We start from the raw sequence: 26,103 nt of genomic DNA on the forward strand, positions 1-26,103 counted from the left end.
CTGATACGTAGCAGGCGCACAGTTAATATGGGTTGAATGAATCAAAAGACTGGGTTGAAGAGAAAAAGCCTTAAAGGGTGGTTTTTCTTTTTTTCTTACCGAAGGATCAGGTGACTGAACACTGCCTGGCGCCGGCACCGAGGGCCGCACCTCTTGCCCCCACTTGTGCGGCCGGGAGGGGCGGCAGGTGCGTCTAGGCCACTGCCCGCGCGTGCTCCCGCCCCGCTGTCGCCCCGCCGGCTCCCCCGGGGACGTGTACGCCGCGGTGGGCGCGCGTCTCCCAGGTACCGCCCGACCGGCGGGGCTGTCCGCAGCTGGCCCGGCGCGGGGACGTGCGGGGCGGCTGGCCGAGTCCCTCTCCAGGCCGCGTTGCGGGCAGGGAGGGAGACACCCAGTGCTCACTCGCGGTTATTTTTAGTCGGTAGCTGACACCCTCCCCCCGGGGGGGGGCGGAGCGGCCAGCGAAGGTGGGGAGAGAGGGAGCTCCCGGCGCCTCCGCGCTCGCTCCCGCCGGGGACTCGGGGCGCGGCGGAGACCCGGCGGCGCAGGGAACAGCAGCCGCGGCGTCCTCCGGCTGCGCGCCTCTCTCCTCCGGGACCTGCGCGGGGCGGGGGCGGGGCGGGCGAAGGAGGGGAGAGCGAGCGAGCGGGCGGGCGGGCGGGAAGGGGCGGGGAGCGCGCTCCTGCGGCGGCTGCGGCGGCGGCGGCCGTCCTCATCCCGGCGGCCCAGCGCTCGAGTGCACGCGGGGCTTCGCAAATGGCTTGTCCCGCTCTGGGTCTGGAAGCTCTTCAGCCTCTGCAGCCGGAGCCGCCCCCCGAGCCTGCTTTTTCTGAGGCGCAGAAGTGGATCGAGGTAGGTGCCCCCGGCTGGCGGGAGGCCTTGCAGGGGCGCCCAAAGCCGCCGACCCGCACACACAGACGACAGGTCCAGCCTCACCTCCCCCCCACTTTCTTTTGCCGGCCGCTCCGAGTCACCCGCCCGGGCCTCTGGCGAGCAGCGATGCCCCGGAGCCCTGGCGCGGGTCTCGGGCGGGGGTGGGAGTGAAGAAGGGACGCCGCAGTCTAGCTGTGCGCCTGGGGGGCAGGAAGCGGTCCCCTGCGCCTGCATCCCTCCTGCCCGCCAGCCGCGCAAATCTCAGCTCCCGCCGCTTCCACGCGGGGCCAAGGGAAGCGCAGTGCCCGCAGAAGCGCCGCAAAGGCGCAGGAAGCGCGAGACCCAGAGTGCTGTGGACGCCGCATTTCGGGGGGTCCTGCTCCCAGTCTTACCTTCCTCCTCTTGACACCCCCCACCCCAAGCTCCTCCCGAGCGGAGTTGGCAGTGTCTCCACGGAAGCGCGTACCCACCAGCGCGTCTGGCTGTATTCCTGGCAGCGGGTCAGGTGTGTGAGGCTGGCCCAGCGCACAGGGCCGGGGAGCCTGCAAGACCCACCTGCGAGCGCGCCATCCGCATAGACGCTGCCCAGCCATTGGCAGCCCCCACTCCACACCAGAGGCGGCGGGGTGGGCTCCCAGGTGCCGGGTCCCCGGCCCCGCTGGCATATTTCACTTCTTAAATGACTCGGTGGCAGGCCAGGGAAATCACTGGAGCTCTCGGCTCAGTCCAGGAAGCGCTCGCTGGGTGATCCTGATTCTCGATGTCTATCTGTAGATGCAGCTTGGTGGCCCTGCGCTCCCCAAATGACGCGTCTGCCGGGAATCAGGACGCTTGGAGGGCGCGAGGGGGGAAAGGTGACCCCCCGTGATCCGTGCAGTGTGCCTCTGTTTCGCTGGACGGCCTTTCTGGAGGCCTAGCGGAAGGCGAATTTGACCCTTTCCTCGGGGACAGGCAGCCCTCCTTGCCGATAGTTCAGAGGAAGAAATGTACCGCTAAGTCATTGGCCCAGCAATGGTGAAGCCTGTTAGTACTCAGGCTGTCACTTGGTGACATCCCCCCTGTTCTTAAGATGCTGCTGGGGTAACAGAGCTACGATGGAACAGATTTGAACCTGCCCAGCTGCCTGCAGAAACCACCCGCACGTACTGGTGCCCTAATGCTCCAGCAAGAGGCCTGCCCCTTCCAGGGTTAACCTGCTCCAAGCAAGAGTGTCAGGCAGAGTTTAGAAATATCTATTATAAAAATAGGGTTAAAGAAACAGAAGAACTCAACTCTGTTGATAAAAGCCCCAATCATATCTCTCATAATTTGATGGCTCATGGCCAGTTGAGAAAAAGACCTCGGCTTATTATTTTCGATATGTGGCCGGAAAGGCTTGGGGTGTGACAGGTGCTCTCTGTGCTTCATACTTGGGCTCACAGGGACACACAGGAGACATTTGTATTCACTGGCTTAGTTGAGAGTTGGAGAGCTGTATTTTTCATCTTCTTGAACTTTAAAACTCTCAGAAGAGATTTTGGATGTGGATAGTAGGTGAGATAGTAGGGAGGTGAGATTTTGGGTGTGGATAGTATCAGAGCCCGGCAATCTTGCAATTCTTGAAGGCAAGTGGTTTATCCTCAATATCTTTAATTGTAACATTGATATATAGTCTACTTAGAAACTGCCTTGTGGTATAAATTAGATGTAGGAAAGTGCACCAATTTTAAGTGCATATCTCCATGAATGCTCCCATATGCATATGTACAATTACAGCCCATACCTAGATCAAGATCTAAAACATCTCCTTCAGCCCAGAGGACCACAGCCTATTTCTAAGTAGTGGTATGTATTAGGCTAGATATTATGTGGTACAGGACATCAGCTTTTGTCCTGGTACCACTGGTTTAAAAAAAAAAAAGTAGAAGAAGAAGAAGGTCTTCCTTAAGAAAGTAGAGCCCGCCTTAGGCCCTCTAGACAGTCTGGCATTATTCGTGATACCTTGCGGGTATGCCCATTTGAGAATGCGAAAACCGTGGGGGCGTGCGTGGCTTTAGGACTAGGCAGCCTTGGCGCTCTGCTCTGCGCGTGCATTATTGAAGCGGCCTATCTCCTTTCAATTGCGGAGTTCGGTTTCTGGGAAAGGAGAGCTTCCCCTCCCAGGCTGTAGAAAAAGGTAATTTGCTCCCAGGAGAGATAGTGACCTCCCTTTTTCCTTCCCGGAGGTTCCTCTTGAAATGTAAATGCCGCGTCTGCAAACCGGGGGAACCCGGGAGCTGTAACAGATGGTTTTGCGCGCAGTGGCCCTGTGAACAAAGATTCCTGGGCTAATATAGCAATAATGTAGTACTTAGAGCGAGCTGAATTCCTGGGTGGATTGTTATCTCGAGACATTGCATCTCCTTTAGGGGCCCCATTGTCTTCGGCAACATCCTCATTGGAAGGGCTTTGTTTTTCACTTTTGTTTCGTCGGTGATTAAATTTCCCACAGGCTCCCCCCGCCCCCCCTTTAAGTAGTCCGGAATTTCACCCTTTCAGAAAAATGTTCCCTTGGGTGCAGCAGGTTAATAAACAAACTTTGCAGCTTGTCTTTCCTCCTCAGCCCTTGGTCTTACTTGAGTCATGTGTTGGCCAGAAAAGATTCATTCTTAAGAAAGGCTCAAGGAACAAGCTTCATGAGATCACTTGGTAGTGAGGAATTTCTCAGCCTTGGCAGTTGGAGGGCGGTGTGACTGGCAGGAAATGGTGGCCTGGGAACTGATGCTCCCACCTCAGCCCACCCCCAGCTTCTGCCTTAGCTGGCAAAGGTGAGAGCCCTAATGGAGGTCACAGACCATGTGGGAACAGCTCAGGAACACAGTGCTATTTTTTTTTTTTTTTTTTTTTTAATGTAGCTGCAGAAGCTGCAGGTCTTAATGTGGGTTTAGGAGACTCCTAAAGGAAACAGCAAACTTCCAGTATTAATTGTGGCCACCAGCAGGCAGGGGCCTAGCTTCCTTCCACATTCCTTTTCTAGAAGGCCTTCCTAAACAAAGAGGCAATAAGGACAGCACAGGGATTAAGAGGTCAGACTTTGGAGTGGGGCGGCCTGGGTTTGAATCCTGGGTCTGCTGCCTTCTAGCTCTGTGACCTTGGCCAGGCTGCGTTTCCTCCCCTTTTGGTTCTAAATTGTTTTCTTTGAAAGCTAGCTCTAGTCGTTAACCACAACAAAAATCACAAAGATATTGTTAAAGCATCTGTAAAACAGGGGCACCAAGAATAGCTTACCTACCTCTAGGAGTGCTGTGGGAGTTAAATTAGTATATTGTAAATGCTCAGAAGAGTACCCAGTATTCAGGAAGTGCTGGTTGTTCTGAGTAATGGTTGGTGTTATTACCATTAATAATACTGCTGTTCTTACCACCATCACCGCTATCATCATTAACACTCCTGTGATTGCCATTATTACTGTTGTTCCTACAGCTGTTTTGGAAGAAGATCTTCAGAACCTTAAGTTTCTAACTGTAAAAAAATATAATTCAATTACCTACTGATCTCATTCCATTTTCTTACTTTATGAGCTTCGGATACCTGGCCTAGAGGTTAAGTAGATGCTATGTTACCTTGCATTAAAAGAGATTCAGGGATCAGAGCAAAACCAGTAACATCTACCATAAAGTGATCCTGGTGGTCCATTCCATTAAGGCTTAGAAAATGATTCCTCAGTATTATGTCGAATATTTGTGTTTAATGCAGGGTCTTTGTTACAGAACTCCAAGCAGAGTGGTCAATGCCTCTCCTCTCGTGGACGATCCAGCATTAAGTCATTGTACAAATAGTGGCTGTCTGAGTATTCATCTCAAATGTAGCAGTGTTTTGTTCACTAAAGTTGTATCTGCTCTTGCTAGGAAAAAGAATAATTCTGCCCTTTATTTCCCTTCCTCCTTCTTCGCTTCCTTTCTTTCTTTCTTTTTTTCTTTTTCCGTTGATGATATCTATTGAGTTACAGGAGTTAGTGGGTAGATGATTCTAATTTTCTTGGTAACCACCGCCCACCCCCCCTTTGCCTCTCTGCCCACAACAATATTTATCTGTTCTAATCTGTAGTTCTTCTCTGCAGTGCCAAACACTTTCTGGAGAAACAGATGTCCCTTCAACTTGGTTTCAGTTGTGATTTGGAACAGGTTGCCAGGCCTTTGGGGAGGGGTTGGAAATTTCAACCCAACTCAGCTTCTCAACTTGAGAAGTCTCTGGACTCCTTTAACTTTAATCATGGCATGCCTGTGGGGCTTGGTGCTGAATATAATCTTATTTGTGACCTAATCCATATTTCACATGAGTGGGAACTCGTGCCGGAAGGGATCAGTTCATCATTTTGGGTCATTTCTCCCTGCCCATATAGAATTGTTTTCTTATTCAACTGGGACCTGATTTTGAAGATTAAAAGCACCGAGGGTACCGTAGAGCTCTGAGACTGAACGATGTTGTATTGTTTGGCAACAGGGAAAATTTATGAGTAGTCTTTGAGAGAACCTAGCATTTAGTGGCGGGTAACATCTGATATTTGCAATGTCATGACTAGTGAACATGCTGTACGTTATATAGTCATTCAAATTCTCCACCCCTGTGGGGACTTGATGATTCTTACCTCTTTTCACTACAGTGGGAATGTAACTTGTCATGTGCTTCTCCAGCATTGCATGGGGAGCTGAGGAAGAGGAAGAAAACCTTTTCTGGCTAGACCAAGAAAGGAGTAGTAGTCTGAATAGATATGGAAATTAGAGGAGGCAACATCTTTCTCACAAGGACGTTTACATAATCTGGCCTGTTTGTATACAAGAGCTGCTATGACACAATGCGGTCACGTGGTAGGAGAACAGTGAGGTCCCACAGATTTGGGGAAAAGGGAAGTGGAACGGGAGGGGGAGCTGGCACTTCTTGCCCCAGCATCTCCGTGGAAACCGAGTTTGCATCGGGCGAGCTCCAAATGCGAGAGTGAGCGCTGGCCACCGATAAGGGGCAGCGTGGGGCATGGGTTCCCAGCAACTGGATCTCTTGGCCCTCTGCTCTCCGCTGGGGCATGACAATGGAGCCATGATGCAGACATCTGGCCGTGATTCCGTGGGTGGCAGTCAGTGCTAGGTAGGACCAGGCAGCTCCTGGAAGTTGGCCTGGCAGCTTCTCTTTCTGCTTTGAACCATTCTGAAATTTAAGAGTGATAGGAGTAACATGGTAATGATAACGATGGTAAAGAAACTGATGCTCATGATGGTAAAAGCCAGTATTAATTGAGTGCTTACTGTGTGCCAGGCACTGGGCTAAGAAGTCTACATCTGAATGAATCCCTTATAAGTCAGTACTACTATTATCCTCATTTACTGGTGAGAAAATTGAGGCCCTGAGAGATTAAGTATCTCGCCCAAACTTTCAAGTGAGTGGCAGAAGTAGGACTTAATTAAAGCACCATTTCTTAACTTTTATGAATGTATACATCGTTAGATATCCAGAATCTGTAGTTGAGGAAATTGGGGCTTTCAGGATTAGGAAACCCGTCACCCAGTCAGTGAGTACTTACGAGAGTCAGGATTTAAATCCAGGCTGTCTGACTTGGTAGCCCTTGTTATCTGATCCCTTCACTGCTTCCCACATTAGGACCAGGTGTAGAAACTCCGGGAAGGACTGAGCTTCCTGTTTCTCTCCCTGCAGAGGCCTCCCATTCCTCGGCCCGCTTCCCCTGTACGTGGGGCAGGTTGTGGATTTCGGAAGCTGTGGGTCCCTAGACCATTCCCCGTGGCTTGTCTCTTTCAAATCTGGGTGCAGAGGGGTGTCTCTTCTCTGCTGATGGGTTTAAGCGCTGTTGGCGCATCTGAGGCCTTTAGCACAGCCCGCTCACCTTCATCTGAGACTGCTCCCCTCTGGCCAAGATCTCACCTGGGAACAGTTTTGTTGTTGAGTTCAGCCAAGAGGCAGGTCCTTCCAAGAGAGAAGATGGGCAGCCTCTCCTGCAGGTATCCAGGTCCCATCCTAAAGAACTGAAGGGTCAGAACAAAGCAGCTCTGTGACTTCTGGGAATCTTGGCTTGTGCTCGGCATCCCCGTCACCAACCTTCCAGTCTAACCTTGGTCATTTCAGCCTTTATTTTCACGGTTGAGGACTGAATCATGTATCACTAGTTGATCTTTGACTAAACTACTCTCACTGGAACTAGATTTTCTTTCTTTTTTTAAAAAAATATTTAATTTATTTATGAGAGCGAGAGAGAATCTGAAGCATACTCCCCGCTGAGTGCAGAGCCTGGCACAGGGCTTGATCCCACGACCTCGAGATCATGACCTGAGCCGGAACCAAGAGTCAGTCACTTAACTGATGGAGCCACCCATGCACCCCTAGATTTTCTTTTTAAGCCCAGTTTACTCTTCTGTGGTTCAGAAAAATGTGCAAAACAATTTTATAATATTTCCCCTCATTTGTTCCTAAGGATGTGCGGGTGTTTACATTTGAAGTAAAAGAAAGGTGTCAGATATGATCTTTTTGGGGTGGAGGGTTGGGTGGGGAAAAAGGATGACTTCAGTGCAGTCAAATGAGGAAAGGAAGGGATAAAAGAATTTTGTTTTTAAGTGATTGAGAAATATAAAAATTGTCTAAATTAGAGGGTTACTAGATGATACAGGAAAAAAAAAAATAGTCCTGAAAAAAAATGACAAAATATTGGAAAGACTTCTGCCTGGACATGAGACGTTCTCTCTCTCTCTCTCTGCAAGGAAGAATGATGTCATGGAGTTCAGTTCTGCTGTGGTAAAATTCCATGTTTGCAGTGTTGAAAACAACACTCCCAAAGAGATCTCCTCATGAAGCTAACCCTGATGGGGTGGCTGTCGTATCTCAGGGAATTACCTTTAACATAGGGGAAAAATGAGGTGACGTAGTCATGCGACGGGCATCTAAGGAATATCTTGGTGTATATCTTTTCCCACTAAACTTATATTATCAGCAAAACTGCATCCTTAAATCTATGATGGGACCTTAAGAACAAAGCATTGGTTAGGCTGAGAAGGCTGCATGTTTCTACTGCTCTGCATTCTGCCTGTGACAGTTATCATGCTGTAGCTCATACAGGATGCAGCTTGGCCACCTGGTCAACCATAGAATTTAGAGACCTACCCCACCCATCTATCCCTAAATAGCCCATTAGGAGGCTATGTAAGAATAGACCTGCACTTGTTTTTTTTTTAAGTAAATGTCAAGGGCAAAGGCTTGTGGCATTTTTATTTCCATGACCCAATACTGTTACAAAAAAATCCTCAGCCTTATTTTTCTTACCAAAGGATTGAAGTTTTATTTATTGTGCTGAGTACACATTTATTTATTGTGCTGGTAAACATTTAAAAAGAATGATATTTAAACCATTATCTTCATATACTGGGAAACTGAATGAGGGTTAGGATAGGCTGAGCCAAATGGTTTAAATACAAAAATAATACTTGGGACACTTGGCTAACACGCATTTGTAAGTTTACTTCAGTGTAAACACTAAAAATAAGCATACAGTGAAAATAAACATTAATGTGTGAATGTGTTTTAAACAAATTAAAAAATTTGTTTCCTGAGAAGTAGCTACTAAGCCCCAACAATGTGCCAGGCATAGTGCTAACAACCAGGGTTAGATGGTGGACAACAGAAACCTAATTCCCATCCACACGAAATGCACAATGTTGTGTGTGTACATGTGTGGGAGTTTAAACTACAGTACACAATGACAAATTGGGATAAGGACTATGAAGACAAAGAATGGGGGGCTTAAGAAAAAAATACTTGAGGCAGACAAGGACTCAGTGAAAGTAGTGTTTAAGCTAAGACCATTGGAGGGTGCTGAGCAGGAGAATTAGATGGATGCAGATGTATTGAGACAAGGGCTTGCATGTACATACAACACATGCTTTTACTGTGACTATGCTTTGAAAAAAGGTAGAATAGGAGCACTGTTAAAATTCTCCAGATGTATTGAAGGTGTGTGTATGTGGAGGGGAGGGGCCGGGGAAGGGGGCTGATTCAGAAGTTATCGAATATTCTTGCAAGCCACTCAGAGTAGGGTTTGTATGATGATCCACGACACCTCTTAGGACCCAGGCACAGATAAATCAAGACCTCCTCTTGAATGAGAAATGGCAGAGAGAATGTTGGGATTTATTTTTTGAGCCTGGACTCTGGGATTAAAATTCTTCTTCTTCTTCTTTTTTTTTTTAAGATTTTAGTTATGAATTTGACAGAGAGAGAGAGAGCACAAGCAGGGGGAGCAGCAGAGGGAGAGGGATAGGGAGAAAGAGACTCCCCACTGAGCAGGGAGCCCGATGCGGGACTCGATCCCAGGACCTGGGCCAAAGGCAGACGCTTAACCAACTGAGCCACCCAGGTGCTCCTGGGATTAAAATTCTTATACAATAGGGGGCACCTGGGTGGCACAGCGGTTGGGCGTCTGCCTTCGGCTCAGGGCGTGATCCCGGCATTATGGGATCGAGCCCCACATCACGCTCCTCCGCTATGAGCCTGCTTCTTCCTCTCCCACTCCCCCTGCTTGTGTTCCCTCTCTTGCTGGCTATCTCTGTCTCTGTCAAATAAATAAATAAAATCTTTAAAAAAAAATTCTTATACAATAGAAGCTGTCCTCCACTCTGAGGTAAGAGGCTTGCAAGAAGCCTGCCTTCCTTTCAGTGAGTGAGCAGAGTGATTTTGTATAAGACTGGGTGATGACCTGTAGATGTCCTCTAATTTGGGAACTTGCCCCAGACTCCTCTAAAAGAAGGGACTTTATAAACTAATAAAGTTATGTGCCATTTGGGGACCCCAGAGGTTGTAAACTCTGGAGGTCTGTGACTTTGGTTTTTTTCAGCACTTGAACCCAACATCCCTACACCCCCTTCTGGATGGTTCAACATGGCTTCTGGAGACTCATTATCACATCATCTTTCCAGAAAGTAGGATAGAGGAATAAAAAATGAAGACTACATAAGACATCTTCTAGGAAATTCTTCCTGATGCTTCTGTTTATGTTTTATTGTCCAGGTTTTTAGTAACATGGCCACTCCTGGTTGCAGGGGAGGCTTCAGTGTCCTCAGGTCGTACTCTGGGTTCTATTCTTAGAAGAAAGGGGAGAATGGCTGTTGAGGTAGGGGGACCCTGGAATGTCCTTTCTCCATTTCTCCAGGGACAGATCCTTCCCAGACAGAGAATAAATATGTCTGCCTCTGAAGCTGACTGATTCCACTAAGCCCAGTAATCCCTACTTCTCTGTGCAAACCTGGCATTTAGTATCTACCTCTGTTAGCAACATTGTCATATATCATTGTAACGAATATATGGTTGCGTAGAATCTGCCTCCTTTGATAAACCCCAGAGCTGTTGTGGCCAAGGACTGGAACGTAGTCATCGTCCCCATTCCTCCTTAGTCTGCTCCCCACTGGAGCCCCATGGCCACATTACCCATAGCCCAAAAGGTTTCTCAGGGAGCCTGTGCCCAGCTACAATTGCCTGACTGGCACTTGGACTCTGCCATGGCAGAGAAAATAGACTCTGTTGCTGCCCTGACAGGAAGCAAGTTTTTTTTTTTTTAAAGACTGGTTTAAAAAAGCAGTTTACCCAGTGGTTGCCTGGAGACAGTCAGTGATTGGACACTTGGAAAGTGATTTCGCTGTTGGCTGTTAAGCAGGTGATATCAGTTGAAGGAATGACTTGCGAGGCCAGCATTCCCCTCAGGTTGGACTAATGTGGGGCTCACAGTTCCTGTCTGCAGGATTAGAGAGCAAACATCTCTGTTCTTTAAATAAACATGCCCCCCAGCATTTTCACCTGGGACTCTCACCTCTATTTCTCCTACCTCAAAGCACTCAGTCAGCTTCTTCTCTCTTAACTGTTGTGGGGGTCCAGATAATTCCCACCTCTTAGTATGAAAGAAATATCAGAGTACTTCAACTTAAAGGATATTTAAAAAAAAAAGAGCACTGAGGAATTAAAAAATTTTTTTTGAAAAAAGTGTTTTATTTTTATTTTATTTTTTAATGAAATACAGTATTTTTATTCTACAAATCATTATCCAATATCTCTATACATAGTATACTGTAAAGAATATACAATTAGGAAGGCATAGATGATTCTTTGTTAAAAATTTTATTTTTTTCACTGTATGCATTTATTTTTTAATCTTATTTAAATTCAATTAATTAACATATAGTGTATTTTCAGTTTCAGAGGTAGAGTTCAGTGATTCATCCATCTTATATAATACCCAGTGCTCATAACATCCCATGCTCTCCTTAATGTCCATCACCCAGTTACGCCGTCCCCTCACCCTCCTCCCTTCCAGCAACCTTCAGTTTGTTTCCTATGATTAAGAGTCTCGTTTGTCTCCATCTCTGATTTTGTCTTGTTTTATTCCCCTCCCTTCCTCTATGATCCTCTGTTTTGTTTCTTAAATTCCACACGTGAGTGAGATCATATGGTACTTGTTTTTCTCTGATTGACTTATTTTGCTTAGCATAATACCCTCTAGTTCCATCCACATCATTGCAAATGGCAAGATTTCATTCTTTTTGATGGCTGAGTAGTATTCTATTGCATATACCACATCTTCTTTATCCATTCATCTGTCAATGGACATCTGGACTCTTTCCACAGTTTGGCTCTTGTGGACATTGCTGCTATAAACATTGGGGTGCAGGTGCCCCTTTGGATCACTACATTTGTATCTTTGGGGTAAATACCCAGTAGTACAATTACTGGGTCATAGGGTAGCTTTATTTTTGACTTTTTGAGGAATCTCCATATTGTTTTCTTTTTTTTTTTTTTTTAATGATTTTTTATTATATTATGTTAGTCACCATACTCCATATTGTTTTCTAGAGTGGCTGTTCCAGCTTGCATTCCCACCAGTGTAAGAGGGTTCCCCTTTCTCCACATCCTCGCCAGCATCTGTTGTTTCCTGAGTGGTTAATTTTAGTCATTCTGACCAGTGTGAAGCGGTATCTCATTGTGGTTTTGATTTGTATTTCCCTGATGCCTAGTGATATTGAGCATTTTTTCATGTGTCTGTTGGCCATTTGCCTGTCTTCTTTGGGGAAATGTCTGTTCATGTCTTCTGCCCATTTCTTGATTGGATTATCCATTCTTTGGGTGTTAAGTTTGGTAAGTTCTTTATAGATTTTGGATACTAGCCTTTTATCTGCTAAGACATTTGCAAATATCTTCTCCCATTCTGTCTGTCGTCTTTTGATTTTGTCCACTGTTTCTTTGCTGTGCAAAAGCTTTTTTTCATGATGAAGTCCCAATAGTTCATTTTTGCCTTTGTTTCCCTTGCCTTTGGAGATATGTCTAATAAGTTGTTGCTATGGCTGAGGTCGCAGAGGTTGCTGCCTATGTTCTTCTCTAGAATTTTGATGGATTCCTGTCTCATATTTAGGTCTTTCATCCATTTAGAGTCTGTTTTTGTGTAGGGTGTAAGGAAATGGTCCAGTTTCATTCTTCTACATGTGGGTGTCTGATTTTCCCAACACCTTTTGTTGAAGAGACTTTTTTCCATTGACTGTTCTTTCCTGTTTTGTTGAAGATTAGTTGATTATAGAGTTGAGAGTCCATTTCTGGGTTCTCTAATCTGTTCCATTGTTCTATATGTCTGTTTCTGTGACAGTACCATACTGTCTTGATGATTATAGCTTTGTAATATAGCTCGAAGTCTGGCATTGTGATGCCACCAGCTTTGGTTTTCTTTTTCAACATTCCATTGGCTATTCAGGGTCTTTTCTGGTTCCATACAAATTTTAGGATTATTTGTTCCAGCTCTGTGAAAAAAGTTGATGGTATTTTGATAGGGATTGCATTGATTGTATAGATTGCTCTAGGTATCATAGACATTCCAATCCATGAACGTGGAAGGTTTTTCCATTTCTTGGTGTCTTCCTCAATTTGTTTCATGAGTGTTCTATAGTTTTCTGAGTACAGATCCTTTGCCTCTCTGGCTAGGTTTATTCCTAGATGTCTTATGGTTATTGGTATGAGAAATTTTTATTATATTGGTAACCTGTATGAGTTCTTACTAGATAGGTATTTTTTTATAATTTTATTTTGTTATATTAGTCACCATACAGTACATCCCCAGTTTCTGATGCAACGTTCCATGATTAATTATTTGGTATAACACCCAGTGCACCATGCAATATGTGCCCTCCTTAATATCCATCACGGCCTATCCCAATCCCCCACCCCCCTCCCCTCTAAAGCCCTCAGTTTGTTTCCCAGATAGGTATTTTTTAAAAGGAAAATATCCCATAAAAGCCAACGACCAGTAACTGGTATTAATAAATGACCATGGCTATGACCAACAATTGTCATGACCCAATGGAAACACTGACAAATAGCATCCTTTCTGCCTTTCCTGCAGAAAATTTACAAAGGAACTTTTGGAGCTGAATGTTGTCATCAACCAACAGATGTGGTTGCCGCCTGTTTCTGCAGAGACCTTGCAAGATGTCATAAATAGGAGGGGTGGGTGACAAGTGGAGCCTGATTCATCGTGTTGCAAGAGTTGACAGAATGTGATAACCTAAAGTGATAAAGTGGCTAGTTCAGTGCCAAATAAAAATAGTAATAGTTAACATATTTCGAGACCACTTATGTGCCAGTGCTAGTCTAGGCCCTTGTTTGAGTTAATGGGAGTATCTGTCTATCTATATCTATATCTATCTCACACCTGGCACAGTGCCTGGCACATAAGGTAAGCACTATTTTATGCCAATTTTACAGATGAGAACACTGGAATACATTTAACTGATTTGCCTGGTGTCGTGTAACTAATAAATGGCAGAGTTGGAATTTGTACCCAAGCTGTCCTGTTCCAGAGCTTGAACTTAGGCTGGTGACTGCTGTGCTTTAGAACTAAAAGCAAAACTTCTAAAAATCATGATCCCAAGTAACTCTCTAACCAAGCAGATGACCTGGCTCTCCCTCTCTCCCTCCTCTTTCCCTTAACAGCTGTTTATTGAACATCTTCTTTGTGCATGGTACTATTAGTTGCTAGGAAACAGTTTTATCTGTGCTTGTAATTTGCAGTGTTCTTACTGCTTTTGTCAGTGTTCTGGTTACAAAATTGAATGGGTTTTGAGCCTTCCACCCGAACTCTATATTTTCCATAAGCCCTGTTATTTTTTAGTGTGTGATTTTGCAAAATACAAGGTTGTTGGTTATTTGTCTTACTTTGGGACATTATTCGTTCATTTTCAGGGATGTGTGTATTGTTATATGGTAGAGATCCTTGGATTTTCATGTGTTTTGCAGACTTACTGTCTTTCACTCACATGTTCTTACATACAGCTATAATCTGGGAATCTGGGATCTCGGTCATAAGGAGACTTTTTTAGGAACTTCACATTTCCCGTCCACTGTCAGAAGACCTTGGACACTCAGTAGTATGTGAGATAACTATGGCTCCTGCCCTTGTGGGGTTACAGTCCACTGTGAAAGATGGACCCTGAACACAGAAGTCCACGTGTGATACATGCTCAGGAAGGGGAGAGCAGCTTGTGTGGACTGTGGAGAGGCTGGAACCATCTTTGGTCTATGGGGCCTTGGGCAGGCCTCTGAGGAAGTGCTATTTAAGCTGAGACCCAAAGGATGAGCAGGAACTGGCCAGGCAAAAAGGAACAGGATGTGTGAACACTCTGAAGGAGGAGACAAAGGAGCCCAGTAAGGCAGGAATGTTGGGAGTCAGGGTGACCGAGGTGCGGAATGTAGCTGTAGTAGGGAGAGGGAGGGCTGCTTGGCCCTCAGGCAGAAGGTAGGGGTCCTCAGTACTGCCTGGCCTGAGCCTGGGGCCACACATGGCTGTCTCTTGGAGGTGGAATCTTCTCCAAACTCCCTCAAATTACCATAGTCCATGACAAGTTTTTGAGGGCTTGTAACTTGGCCGGCCCTGTTCTAAGCATTTCACCCACCCTGTGAACTAGGTTCAAACTCTTTTTATTTCCACTTTATAGAGAAACAAGTAAAGTCACATAGTCTTTAGATGGTGGAGTTGACCCTCAAAGCCAGGCAGCCTGACTGCTTGCCCTGTGCTGGTAAGCACCATGCTATGGGGTGTGATACAGGCTCTTCATGGAGGGCGTCCTCGTTGGACGGTGATGAGGGGAAGCGTAGTGTGGAGTGTGGGGCAGGGTGGGGGGATGCCTAAGGATGAAGGAGGCCAGTGTTGGCCTTAGACATGCTCTCTGTATTTTTAAAGAAACCCCCCAAAATGAATCTCTTCACCCAATACACTGCTTGATAGTTGCTGTCACCTGGGAAGGAGAGAAAGCTTATCCAAAGGAGGCTCCAGGCATGTCCCTAACCCCACATTCTAAGGCATATGGGGACTCTGGGCCCCAGGTGGCCCGATGGACCCCGTTGTTGCTCTGATACAGTAGGTTCCTGACTTTTAAATACTGTCATGAGTCATGAATTGTATGATGTTAACATTTTTTTTCATTCATTTGGCTTTATTTGAGTGTATGTTTCATAATTTTTCATTCAAATTGTGTGTGTGTGTGTGTGTGTGTGTGTGTGTATGTGTGTGTTAGTATTCTGATGGCTACAACCAACAGAAATCCAACCCAAACTGGCTTTAGAAAAGAAGATGTTTTATTGGCTCATTGGGAGTCTGGAGGTAGATCTCTACTTTAGAAAAAGCTGACTTAACAGCAAGATGTTATCAGTAAGGACAGGGATTCTCGCAGCCATGCACTGAGCTGTGCATTATGGGACTTTGTGCTCAGGATTTACACAGGGCATTGACACCTGTCCTACCCCATCCCAGAAAGTCTAGGCTTCTCCAGTTGAGGGCTGGCTGGGCAAGAACAGTTCCAGTCCTCATACTCTCCTTATACCCTCTACACAAAGGAAGGCGACACGTCCCCCTTCTGGGATCAGCAGGGGAATAGACAAGTTGATTAGCTTAAGGCAAACGGGGTCCGTCCACCCTGGCCCACCTCTAACAAAGATTCTGGCTGCTGTCCATTAACAAAGCGCTGAGTTCCCTGAAGTAAAATCTGGTAAGTAGAACCCGAGGAGGCCACCAACAAAATTACCAACATTTTAATTAAAGTGTGATCGTCTATAGGAATGCACACGCAGGGGTGGTAAGACTGTAGAGAAAAACAAGGAAATAATTAAAATAAAAAACTCAGAACAGTAGCAACTTCTTGGAAGTGAGCTTGAGGGTTATAATCTGGGAATGGTTAAAAAAAAGGACATTAATAGATTGCTTTATTCCTATTTTTATAAGACTAGAGAAGGGTCAGTATTAAAGATGTCATTGAATGCCAGGTGCTCAACCCAGCACCTAGTTGGCTCTACTAGATATAAAAGTGTGATTGAATGAATCAGATTGATTTAGAAGTGTTGATTAAAAATAATATAACCCATGCAACTCAATAGAAAAAACCCAAACAATCCAGTTAAAAAATAGAGGAACTGAATAGAGATTTTTCCAAAAAGGACATGCAGATGGCCAACAGGTACACGAAAAGGTGCTCGACATCACTAATCCTCAGGGAAATGCAAATCAGAACCACAATGAGGTATTACCTCACACCAGTTAGCATGCTGTCGTCAAAAAGATAAGAAATAACAAGTGTTGGTGAGAAAGTAGAGGAAAGAGAACACTTGCACACCTCTGGTGGGAATGTAAATTGGTGCAGCCACTGTGAGAAATAGTATAGAGATTTCTCAAAAATTAAAAATAGAATTACCAGAGGCACCTGGGTGGCTCAGACCGTTAAGCGTCCTGACTCTTGATCTCAGCTTAGGTCTAAGTCTCAGGGTTGTGAGTTCAAGCCCCATGTTGGGCTCCACAGTGGGGATGGAGCCTACATAAAAATAAATAAATAAATAAACAAACAAATAAATAAGTACAACATTAAAAAAAATAGAATTACCATGTGACCCAGTAATTCTACTTCTGGGTATATATACAAAGGAAATGAAAACAAGACATCAAAGAAATATCTGTACTCCCATGGTTAGTGCAGCATTATTCATACTGGTAAAGATATGGAAACAATCCAAGTGCCCACCAATGGATAAAGAAAGATACAGTGAATTAAGGAGGGCACGTGTTGTGCTGAGTACTGGGTATTACACACAACTAATGAATCGTTGAACACTACATCGAAAACTACTGATGGACTGTATGCTGGCTAACTGAACATAATAAAAAAAGAAAAAAAAGAAAGTCATGGTGTATCATATTTATATGTAAGTGTGCGTATATATATTGTGTGTATATATATATATATAATATACACACACATACATACATATAATGGAATATTATGCAGCCACGAGAAAGAAGGAAATCCTGCTATTTGTGACAACATGGATGGAGCTTGAGGGCATTATGCTAAGTGAAAAAAGCCAGACAGAGAGAAGACAAATACTGCACAGTATTTACTTATATGTGGAATCTTATAGAAGAAAAAAAAAGTTAAGGTCATAGAAACAGAGAGTAGAAAAGTGACTGCCAGGGGCTGGGGGTGTGAGGAGATAGGGAGAGGCTGGTAAAAGGGTACAAACTTTAGCTGTAAGATAAGTAAGGTCTGAGGATCTAAAGTATAACATAGTCACTATAGTTGATAACGCTGTGTTGTATCATTGAAATTTGCTAAGAGTAGAATTTAAATGTATTCATATATATAATTCTCATAGGTATGTTCTCATATCTACACATATATTTGTATTTATATAATATATAAAAATAAGTACGTGAGGTGATGGAATGTATTAATAACTACATGAGAGGAATTCTTTCACAATGTATACATATATCAAATTACCACATTGTACGCTTTAAATGTCTTACAATTTTGTTTGTCAATTATACCTCAATAAAGCTAAAGAAAAAAGAATTTAGAAAGGTCCATCCTGGGTGCCGCAGTTTTCCCTTCTTCCCAATATATATGCACATTTTACTGAGTTATCAAACAGCAGCTTTTAAAAAGTGTTCGAAATGAAAAATATTCAGTAGTAGAATTGGATTTGTTTTCCCTATTTCAGTCTGTATTCCTCAGGTAAGGATGTCTTCTTTGAAGCCTGAAGCCTAGAAATAGCAGAGGCACACAGTTGCTGTTCGCTGGCCACGCAGGCCTGGAGAATATTTGGCGCTGTGCCTGCGCACTCCCCAGGCATGCGGGCCCTTCTAAAAGTGGATCCGGCGGCTGTCGCCCACTGAGCCTCTGCTTGAGTGACCCAGATTGACACAGCGCAGCTGGGTCCTCTGCAAAGCCAGTGCGGGAAGGAGGAGGGTAAAAATAAAAACTGGTTGGACAGCTTAGATGGGGTCGGGTACTTGAAAGCTCACTGGTTACTTTGCTGGTCCTTGGCCAGGTTTTCACTTCGTTGCTGTTGTTGAAGGGGGTGATGGTGTTTAGAATGATGGGTTTCTCGTTTCTTACATTGGGTAAGATCGTTCCATACAGCCCAACAAAATAGAGTCTGGGGTGCTTTTTCTATACATAGAAAATATGTTTTTTGAGTTTAGAACATTTACCCCCTGATAGGAGTTTCTTATTTTTCTCACTATTCAAGATACAAGTCTTCAATACACTTTTTTTCCAGAGGCATCTCTTTCATGGAGTTACTCTTTCACGTAAGACCCACCCTCTCATTTTTTTTTTTTTTTAGTTAATACAATGAAATGAGCCTGACATTTTAGAGGTTTTTTTTTTTTTTAATATAGTTTTCTTTGGAATCTAAAAAAAAAAAAAAATAAGTAACAGCGTTTAAGTATGGTGTCAGTGACCCAACCAAAATAGTGTTTCAATCCTGCCCTTCTTTGGGATTTTGACCTTTGTGTTTTTAAAGTGTGAATTTGCTAATTTTTAAAGCTCTGGTCCCTATTATTAGAAATACTGAAATTTTATTTTTGGCGTTTGACCAAGAGATTTTTTCTTTTAGTGCTAAAGCAAATTCCATACCATGTTTTCCTCGTTACTGATAGCTTTGAACTGTGTGAGATTTTTTTCTTCCCTCCTCTTGTAGCTTTGTGGCTTTTAAGGTAAGCATCTCTCTGTGATCTGTAGACTGAAATTAAATCCCCAAATGGCCTTTGCCTTACAATAGCAATTGTAAGGAATATCAAACGTTTATATTTAAAATATATGAGAAATACGGGTATAAGTTGTTTAAAAAAATAAAATGACCTTAAAATACCTAATAGAGAAACATTTCTGAATTCTTTTTCTGCAATGTTTATATCATCCTGCTAGTTTGGAATAAGAGTTCTAAGAATTTTCTTACGGTTTTATTCATTAAGTTACTCATTTACAAAAATCTAAGAGACTGCTAATGGCATTGGGTTTCTTTTTGGGATGATGGAAATATTCTAGAATTAGATAGTGGTCATGGTTGCCCACTCATTTATGGTACTTAGTGAAAATACTAAAGAATTCTGATAGATACACTTTAAAAAGGTAAGCTTTGTGGTATATGAATTATATCTCAACAATGTTAAGAGTCCTTAATGTTCTAAGCACTGTTCCTAGCCTTCAAGATGTGTAAATAAACACATGAAATTAAGACTTCTGGGTATATATTAGTCAGCTCTTGGTACAATAGTACCATGTACCAAACCACCCTCAAAGCTCAGTGGCAGATAGCGATTGTTTGTTTGTTTTTTTCTTGCTCACAGATCCAAGGGACAGCTCCAGTGGTTCTGCTTCAAGTTCTGGGTTGACTGCAGGCAGCTCAAGGCTGTGGCTTGGGTTCAGGTCTGCATCATGTGTCTCTGTGTTCTCCTTGGACCAGAAGCAAGTGGGGGGATGTTGTCTTAATGGCAAATGAATGACAGGTGCACCAGAGCCCAGTCAAACCATAAATGGATTTAAAGTCTCCACTTACTTCATATCTATTCATGTTGTACTCTCAGAGCAAGAAATGTGACCACGTCCAGAGTCATGAGATGGGGAAGGACATTTTAAACTCTCAGTGGGAGGGGAGAGGAGTACATATTTTTCAACTAATATTCCAGTCTATCACAGAGTGTTAGGAAACAAGTTTTTGTAGGTTTCCTTGGAGTCACAATGGAAAAAGTGAACATTTCTCCATTGGTAGGGATTCGCATGTTTGAGGAGATGGGTGTTGGGTTGAGGTTTGAAAAATGAGCAAGTATTGACATTTGGATGGGGAAGGTGAGGGTGAGGGGAGGTGAGAAGGCTGGAGAAGAGCCTTCTAGACTGTGAGAGCAGCTTGAGCAGAGGCATGGAGGTTTGTGGGAGCAGAGTACCTTTAGACAGCTGCAGAGCTGAGAAAAGACTCTGGGTTATGTCAGTGAAGGCTGTGGTCATCACACATTAGGGTTTAGAGCTGAACTCAAAGCGCTGGGCTCCAGAATCAGACAGCCTCAGTTAAAAACTTGGCTGTGCCATTTGCTAGCTCTTCAACCGTGGAGAACTTACTTGGCCTCTGTGGGACTTTAGTTCATCATCTGTGAAATGGTGAGGGTATTCTCAGTGTCTGCCTCATGAATTGTGGTTAGGGTTAAAAAATTAATACATGTAAGGCCCCAATAACAGTGTTTGACCATGTGTTCAGGTGCTCAATAGGTGTTAACTGCTATTAATATTTTAAAATAGAATTTGGATTTTATCCATAAGCAATGGGGAATAACTGAAAAGGAAGGAAGGGACGTAATTATAGTATTTTTCAGGATGACCTTGGTGACAACACAGGGAATGATTAGAGTGGCCAGTCCTAAAGCAGAGGGGCCGTAGGGTTGTTGCAGGAATAGAGATAAGAGGTGATGTTGGTAACAACAGTGGAAGTGAATGTCAAGGATGCAGAATTGATGAGATTTATGACTGAATGGATGTGGGTGAAGAATGGCAAGATGGAGAAATTGAAGGTCCCTCCTGAATTTATGGCTTGGTCCCTGGGGTGGAATAATTTCCCAAGATAGGGAAGCTTGGAGGAGGAGTGGTGTGAGGAGAAAGGATGAGTTCAGACTCACACGTGTACTTTGAGGATCCTGTGAGTTATTCAAGAAGCCAGTCTGTGGCTGTGGGAGTTAGGAGGACGGTGTGAGCTGCTTCGTTACCGCAGTGGTTGGCGGATCAAGGCTTGTGGGAAGTGTGAAAACGAGAGGGAGTATGGATTATTACTTCAGGGTACTTGTCAGTGAAGAAGGGAGAGTAGTAAAGAGCGGGAAGAGAGGAACATGGTCCCAGTTGGATTCGTTTGGTTCTATATTTAAGGATGGGAGAGACTAGAACATATTAGAAGGCTTTCAGAGAAGAGAAGGGGAGACACAGATTATATAACAAAGGGAAGAAAGGATGGACAAAACAAGGTTCCTGAGACACGCAGGGAGGGTATTGAGAGTATATAGATATAGGAGAGGGATACTCTTAGATATTTGTCAAGAAAACTTAATCAAAAAGAACGATTTCTCAACATTTGCTGCAACGTGGATGGCACTGGAGGAGATAATGCTAAGTGAAATAAGTCAAGCAGAGAAAGACAATTATCATATGTTTTCTCTCATCTATGGAACATAAGAACGAGGAAGATCGGTAGGAGAAGAAAGGGATAAAGAAAGGGGGGGTAATCAGAAGGGGGAATGAAGCATGAGAGACTATGGACTCTGAGAAAAAAACTGAGGGCTTCAGAGGGGAGGGGGTGGGGGAATGGGATAGACTGGTGATGGGTAGTAAGGAGGGCACGTATTGCATGGTGCACTGGGTGTTATACGCAACTAATGAATCATCGAACTTTACATCAAAAACCAGGGATGTACTGTATGGTGACTAACATAATATAATAAAAAATATTATTATAAAAAATTGTATTAATAGCATAAAAGTAAAAAAAAAAAAGAAAATATGTTGTGATGGTGTGTTAGTTATCTTTGCTGCATAACAAATTAACCCAAAACATAGCATCTTAAACCAACAAATATTTATCATTTCACAGTTTCTGTGAGTCAGACATTTGGCAAAGAGTAGATGGGCAGTTCTGTCTCAGGGTCTTTACTGAGGTTGCAAACAAAATATTGGCTGGGGTTGCAATCCCTGAAGGCTTGACTGGGGCTGGCAGATCCTGTTCTAAGATGGCTGGCTTGCATGAGCGGGAGCTTCCGTTCTTTGCTGGCTGTTGGCAGGAGGTCTTTGTACCTTACCATCTAGCCCTCTCTATTGGGCTGTTTGTGTGTCCCTGTAACATATGGCCAACTTCCCGCCTCGCCTCCTGAGTGAGTGATTCGGGAGAGCGAGGAGGAAGACACAACACCTACAATGAATCAGCCTTAGACTGCGCATGCTTCCGTATCTGCCACATTCCTTTCCCTAGAAATGAGTCAGTAAGTACAGTCCACACCTAAGAGCAGGGGAGTTAGGCTTCACTTAAAGGGAGGCTCCTCAAAGAGCTTGTGGACTGATCTGGAAACCACCACAAGTGGCTATAGAATCCGCACGTACCCTGTTTCATATGTAAGGGATTCGATACTAGATATGCTGATATAGAATGATTAGTCCTAATCTAGTCTATTTGGGTAGACAGTTAAGTTCAAGATGTTCTCTCTAGATATATCTTCCAAAACGAATCTAGTCTTTTACATTATAAGGTTACAAGCGACAACAGACAATGGAGGAATACAAGAGCTTCCAACTCCGGATTTCACCTGACACAGGTCATCACTGGTAATATTCACCATTTACGCTGAAATCATGTTGCTCAAGATTTGGCTTCATTCTGGAGCCTTTCACTCAAGTAAAGGCTTATAGAAATTTGGGGTTTTCTCAACTTTTGTTTTTTAAACTAAGCATTCGATAATGATTCCTGCCGCCCTCCTTGGGGTGGCGAGCTCAGCGGTTTTCGGCTCTAGCTGCAGACTTCAGTCACTTGGGAGCTTTTGATTTAAAATGATCTGGATCGGGGCCTGGGTGGTGTGAGTTCATAACAGTTTTCCCCAAGTGATCCCAGGGTGCAGCCAGGGTGGAGAACCCAGCAGATGACAGAATAGGTCCGTTGCACAGGGCAGTATTGGCAGATGTAAGACTTAAAACTTATTTTGATGATTATTTCTGTGGGGGTGTGTGTGTGAAAGGACGTGCATTCAGGGATTATGAAATTCTCTGCCAGCAACATCATTCCTAGCTCGTGTGATGGAATTAATAGTCAGTATCTCATGGTGACTCTAAAGGACAGTAGGAGATTCCAAGTATCTGAGCAAAGTTTCCTTAGGAGAGTCGTCGTCTTTTCTGCATTGCGTCACAGATGTCCCAGGGTATGTGCTCACATCGTCGTCACTGTCCTTTGCATGAGTGTGTTCATTTATTCAATAGGCAGTCTCGAACAGGTGTCAGGTACTGTACGGGCAGGATAAGACATAGATTCTGGCTGCAGGCGAGCAACTCCCCATCCCAGCACAGGAGGCCAGCAGACAAGAAGAGGCAAAGGTACTGAAATTTTAAGAACTAGTATTGAAATAGCACAGTGCCGACTGATCAGAACAGCCCAGTTACAGTGCACCAGCCAGAGACGATTGGTTTCGTGCAGGCCAGCTATCACCCCCGCGTGTAGGGAACACAGCGTCTGGTATTTTAAGTACCCCAAAAAGAAACGTCAACAAGAGGGAGCAGAGAGAAAGGAGCACTTCTAGAAATCCAGGTCCATGTTTCCTTTGTAGAGGGAACAGAATTCGTATGGTTGCCTGCACCAGTTCTTCCTTCTGTCCTCCATATGCATCCTTTGCCAGGTGACTGCTTCTGGTCCTAGAGAGGTGGAGTCGCTTGCCCTACCCCTTGGATCTGGGCAGGCTTGGTGACTTGCTTCAGTTGACAGAAGGTGGCAGAAGTGATGACATGCTGTTTCTAAGCTTAGACTGGAATCGCCTTGCAAGATTCTGCTTGCTCTTGCTTCTTCTCTGCCATCACTACGATAAGGTGCCTGCGACAGCCTGCTGGAGGGTAAGGGACCATGGACAGAGCCATGTTGCCTCCGTGGATGGAGGCCATTCTAGATCAGCTGCCAGCCAGCCAACACCTAGAGCAGGGTTTCTCAACTGTCTCACTGTTGGCATTTGGAGCTAGATAATTCTTTGTTGTGGAGGAATGTCCGTTTTAGGGTATTTAGCATCATTCCTGGCCTCTAACCTCTAAATGCCGGGACCACCCATCCCCCTCTAGTTGTGACAACCAAAAATGTCTCCAGATATTGCCAGATATCTCCTGGGGGACAAAACTGCCCCTGATTGAGAACCACTGCTCTAGACTTATGAGCGTGTCCATCCAAGTTCAGTAGAACTGCCTAACGCTGACCTTCAACTCATTGAAATTGGTGGTGGTTTGCTAGGTAGCATTGTTGTGGAATAGGCAGCTAATACAATGAGTTATGTAAAAACATGGAAACATGAACATGAGAGGTGGAACTGGGCAGTGATGAGTAGTCCAGTGTGGAAGCATGAAGAGTGGGTTTTTAAAATAAAAGGGGGTCAGTGTGAGGTACAGACAAGGCTGAAAGTGGTTTGGGGCTGTTTCCATGGAGACTAAGTGCCTTGGGAAGCATTCTGGACATGATTATTCATGTGCAGAGGGGAGCCATCAGAGGTTTTAGTTATGTATTTATTATTTATTTATTGCAGAGGGAACAGAGTTACCAGTCTATACTTTAGGCAGCAGTAGGGAAGGGGAATTGGAGGCTGGGCGGAGGGTTTTGCAGTAGTTCAACGGACTGGTGCAGGAGGCCTGAATTAGGAGGATGACTGTGGGTTTGAAAAGGAGGGGATGGCTGCCAGAGACATTTGGGTATAAAACTGATGCAACTTGGTAAACCATACATCGCTATCTTTGCAGATTTGGTTCCCTGTGTGTGAAATGTCCCCTCTCCTCCCATGATCCTTTACTCAATCTTCAATACTTATTTTTTTTAAAGATTTTATTCATTTATTTGACAGAGAGACAGCCAGTGAGAGAGGGAACACAAGCAGGGGGAGTGGGAGAGGAAGAAGCAGGCTCCCAGTGGAGCAGGAAGCCTGATGAGGGGCTTGATCCCAGATCCCAGGGATCATGCCCTGAGCCGAAGGCAGACGCTTAACAACTGAGCCACCCAGGTGTCCCTCAATCTTCAGTACTTAGCTCAACACTCAGGGAAGTCTTTTGGTGAAGTCTTCCATGTCCCACAGAGGCTCTTACCTCTGTTTTTTTTTTTTTTATTCTTCCCCATAGGACTTTGTTAATTACCACTGAATTTTCTGTCTTATAGTTTAACTAATCAGTTGTAAGTCTGTCTCTTCCACATTATCTACTGTCAATTCCCTTATGAAGCACATACTCTGTGTTTGGCTTGGTGATTGGTCCTTGGGCTGCAACTGTGAATTAGAGAGATGTGTGCTTTCTTGAAGTTTATGGTCTAGTGGAGTAATACACAGATAAACAGGAAATCATGGTACATGCTGTGATGAGGGAAGTAAAGAAGGGTAGGGGGGCATATAGGAGAGATACTTAGTCTGCAACAGAGGGTGCCAGTGAAGGCTCCTTGGAGGAATGAAATGGCAAAGAGGTAGGATATTGTATAGGAGGAAATAAAGCCAGGGAACTGTGGGTTTTATGACCCTGGATTGAAGGAAAACACACACATTTGGGAAACATAAAATTGAGCATCGCTTGAGAAGACATGAACAGACATTTCTCCAAAGAAGACATACAGATGGCCAACAGATACATGAAAAAATGCTCAACATCACTTAACATTAGGGAAATACAAATCAAAACCACAATGAGATACCATTTCATACCAGTCAGAATGGGTAAAATTAACAACTCAGGAAACAACAGATGTTGGTGAGGATGCGGAGAAAGGGGAACCCTCTTATTACATTGTTGCTGGGAATGCAAGCAGGTGCAGCCACTCTGGAAAACAGTATGGAGATACCTCAAAAAGTTGAAAATACAACTGCCTTATGACCCAGCAATTACAATACTAGGTATCTATCCAAAAGATACAAACATATTGATTCAAAGGGACACATGTACCCCAATGTTTTTAGCAGCAATGTCCACAAGAGCCAGACTATAGAAAGAGTCCAGATGTCCATCAACAGATGAATGGATAAAGAAGATGTGGTGTATATATACGATGAAATACTACTTAGCCATGAAATGAATGAAATCTTGTCGTTTGTAACAATGTAGATGGAACTAGAAGATATTAAGCTAAGCAAAATAAGTCAGTCAGAGAAAGACAAATACCATATGATTTTACTCA

At 44.3% G+C, this 26,103-nt stretch overlaps 1 protein-coding gene and 1 long non-coding RNA gene across 29 annotated transcripts in view; one reads left to right on the top strand and one right to left on the bottom strand.

The window, feature by feature from the left end:
• Positions 1-570, bottom strand: part of LOC123001562 (uncharacterized) — a 35,472-nt gene extending 34,902 nt beyond the window's left edge. The window contains exon 1 of the long non-coding RNA XR_006410580.3: positions 100-570. This is a non-coding gene — a long non-coding RNA (uncharacterized LOC123001562). The remainder of the gene's footprint in view (positions 1-99) is intronic.
• A 41-nt stretch (positions 571-611) lies between these two features.
• LIMCH1 (LIM and calponin homology domains 1) overlaps positions 612-26,103 on the top strand; it is a 320,176-nt gene continuing 294,684 nt past the window's right edge. For 22 of the 28 annotated variants that reach the window (XM_048212064.2, XM_048212072.2, XM_048212065.2 and 19 more), the window contains exon 1: positions 673-852. In XM_048212064.2, the coding sequence (XP_048068021.2) occupies positions 757-852 (96 nt within the window). In that variant the 5' untranslated portion in view covers positions 673-756. Of the gene's footprint in view, positions 853-26,103 lie in introns of all 28 variants that reach the window. The other 6 variants (XM_048212069.2, XM_026508797.4, XM_026508806.4 and 3 more) reach the window with 5 other exon arrangements.

The sequence above is a fragment of the Ursus arctos genome, unplaced genomic scaffold (assembly GCF_023065955.2).
Source record: "Ursus arctos isolate Adak ecotype North America unplaced genomic scaffold, UrsArc2.0 scaffold_9, whole genome shotgun sequence".
NCBI classification, from domain to species: domain Eukaryota; kingdom Metazoa; phylum Chordata; class Mammalia; order Carnivora; family Ursidae; genus Ursus; species Ursus arctos.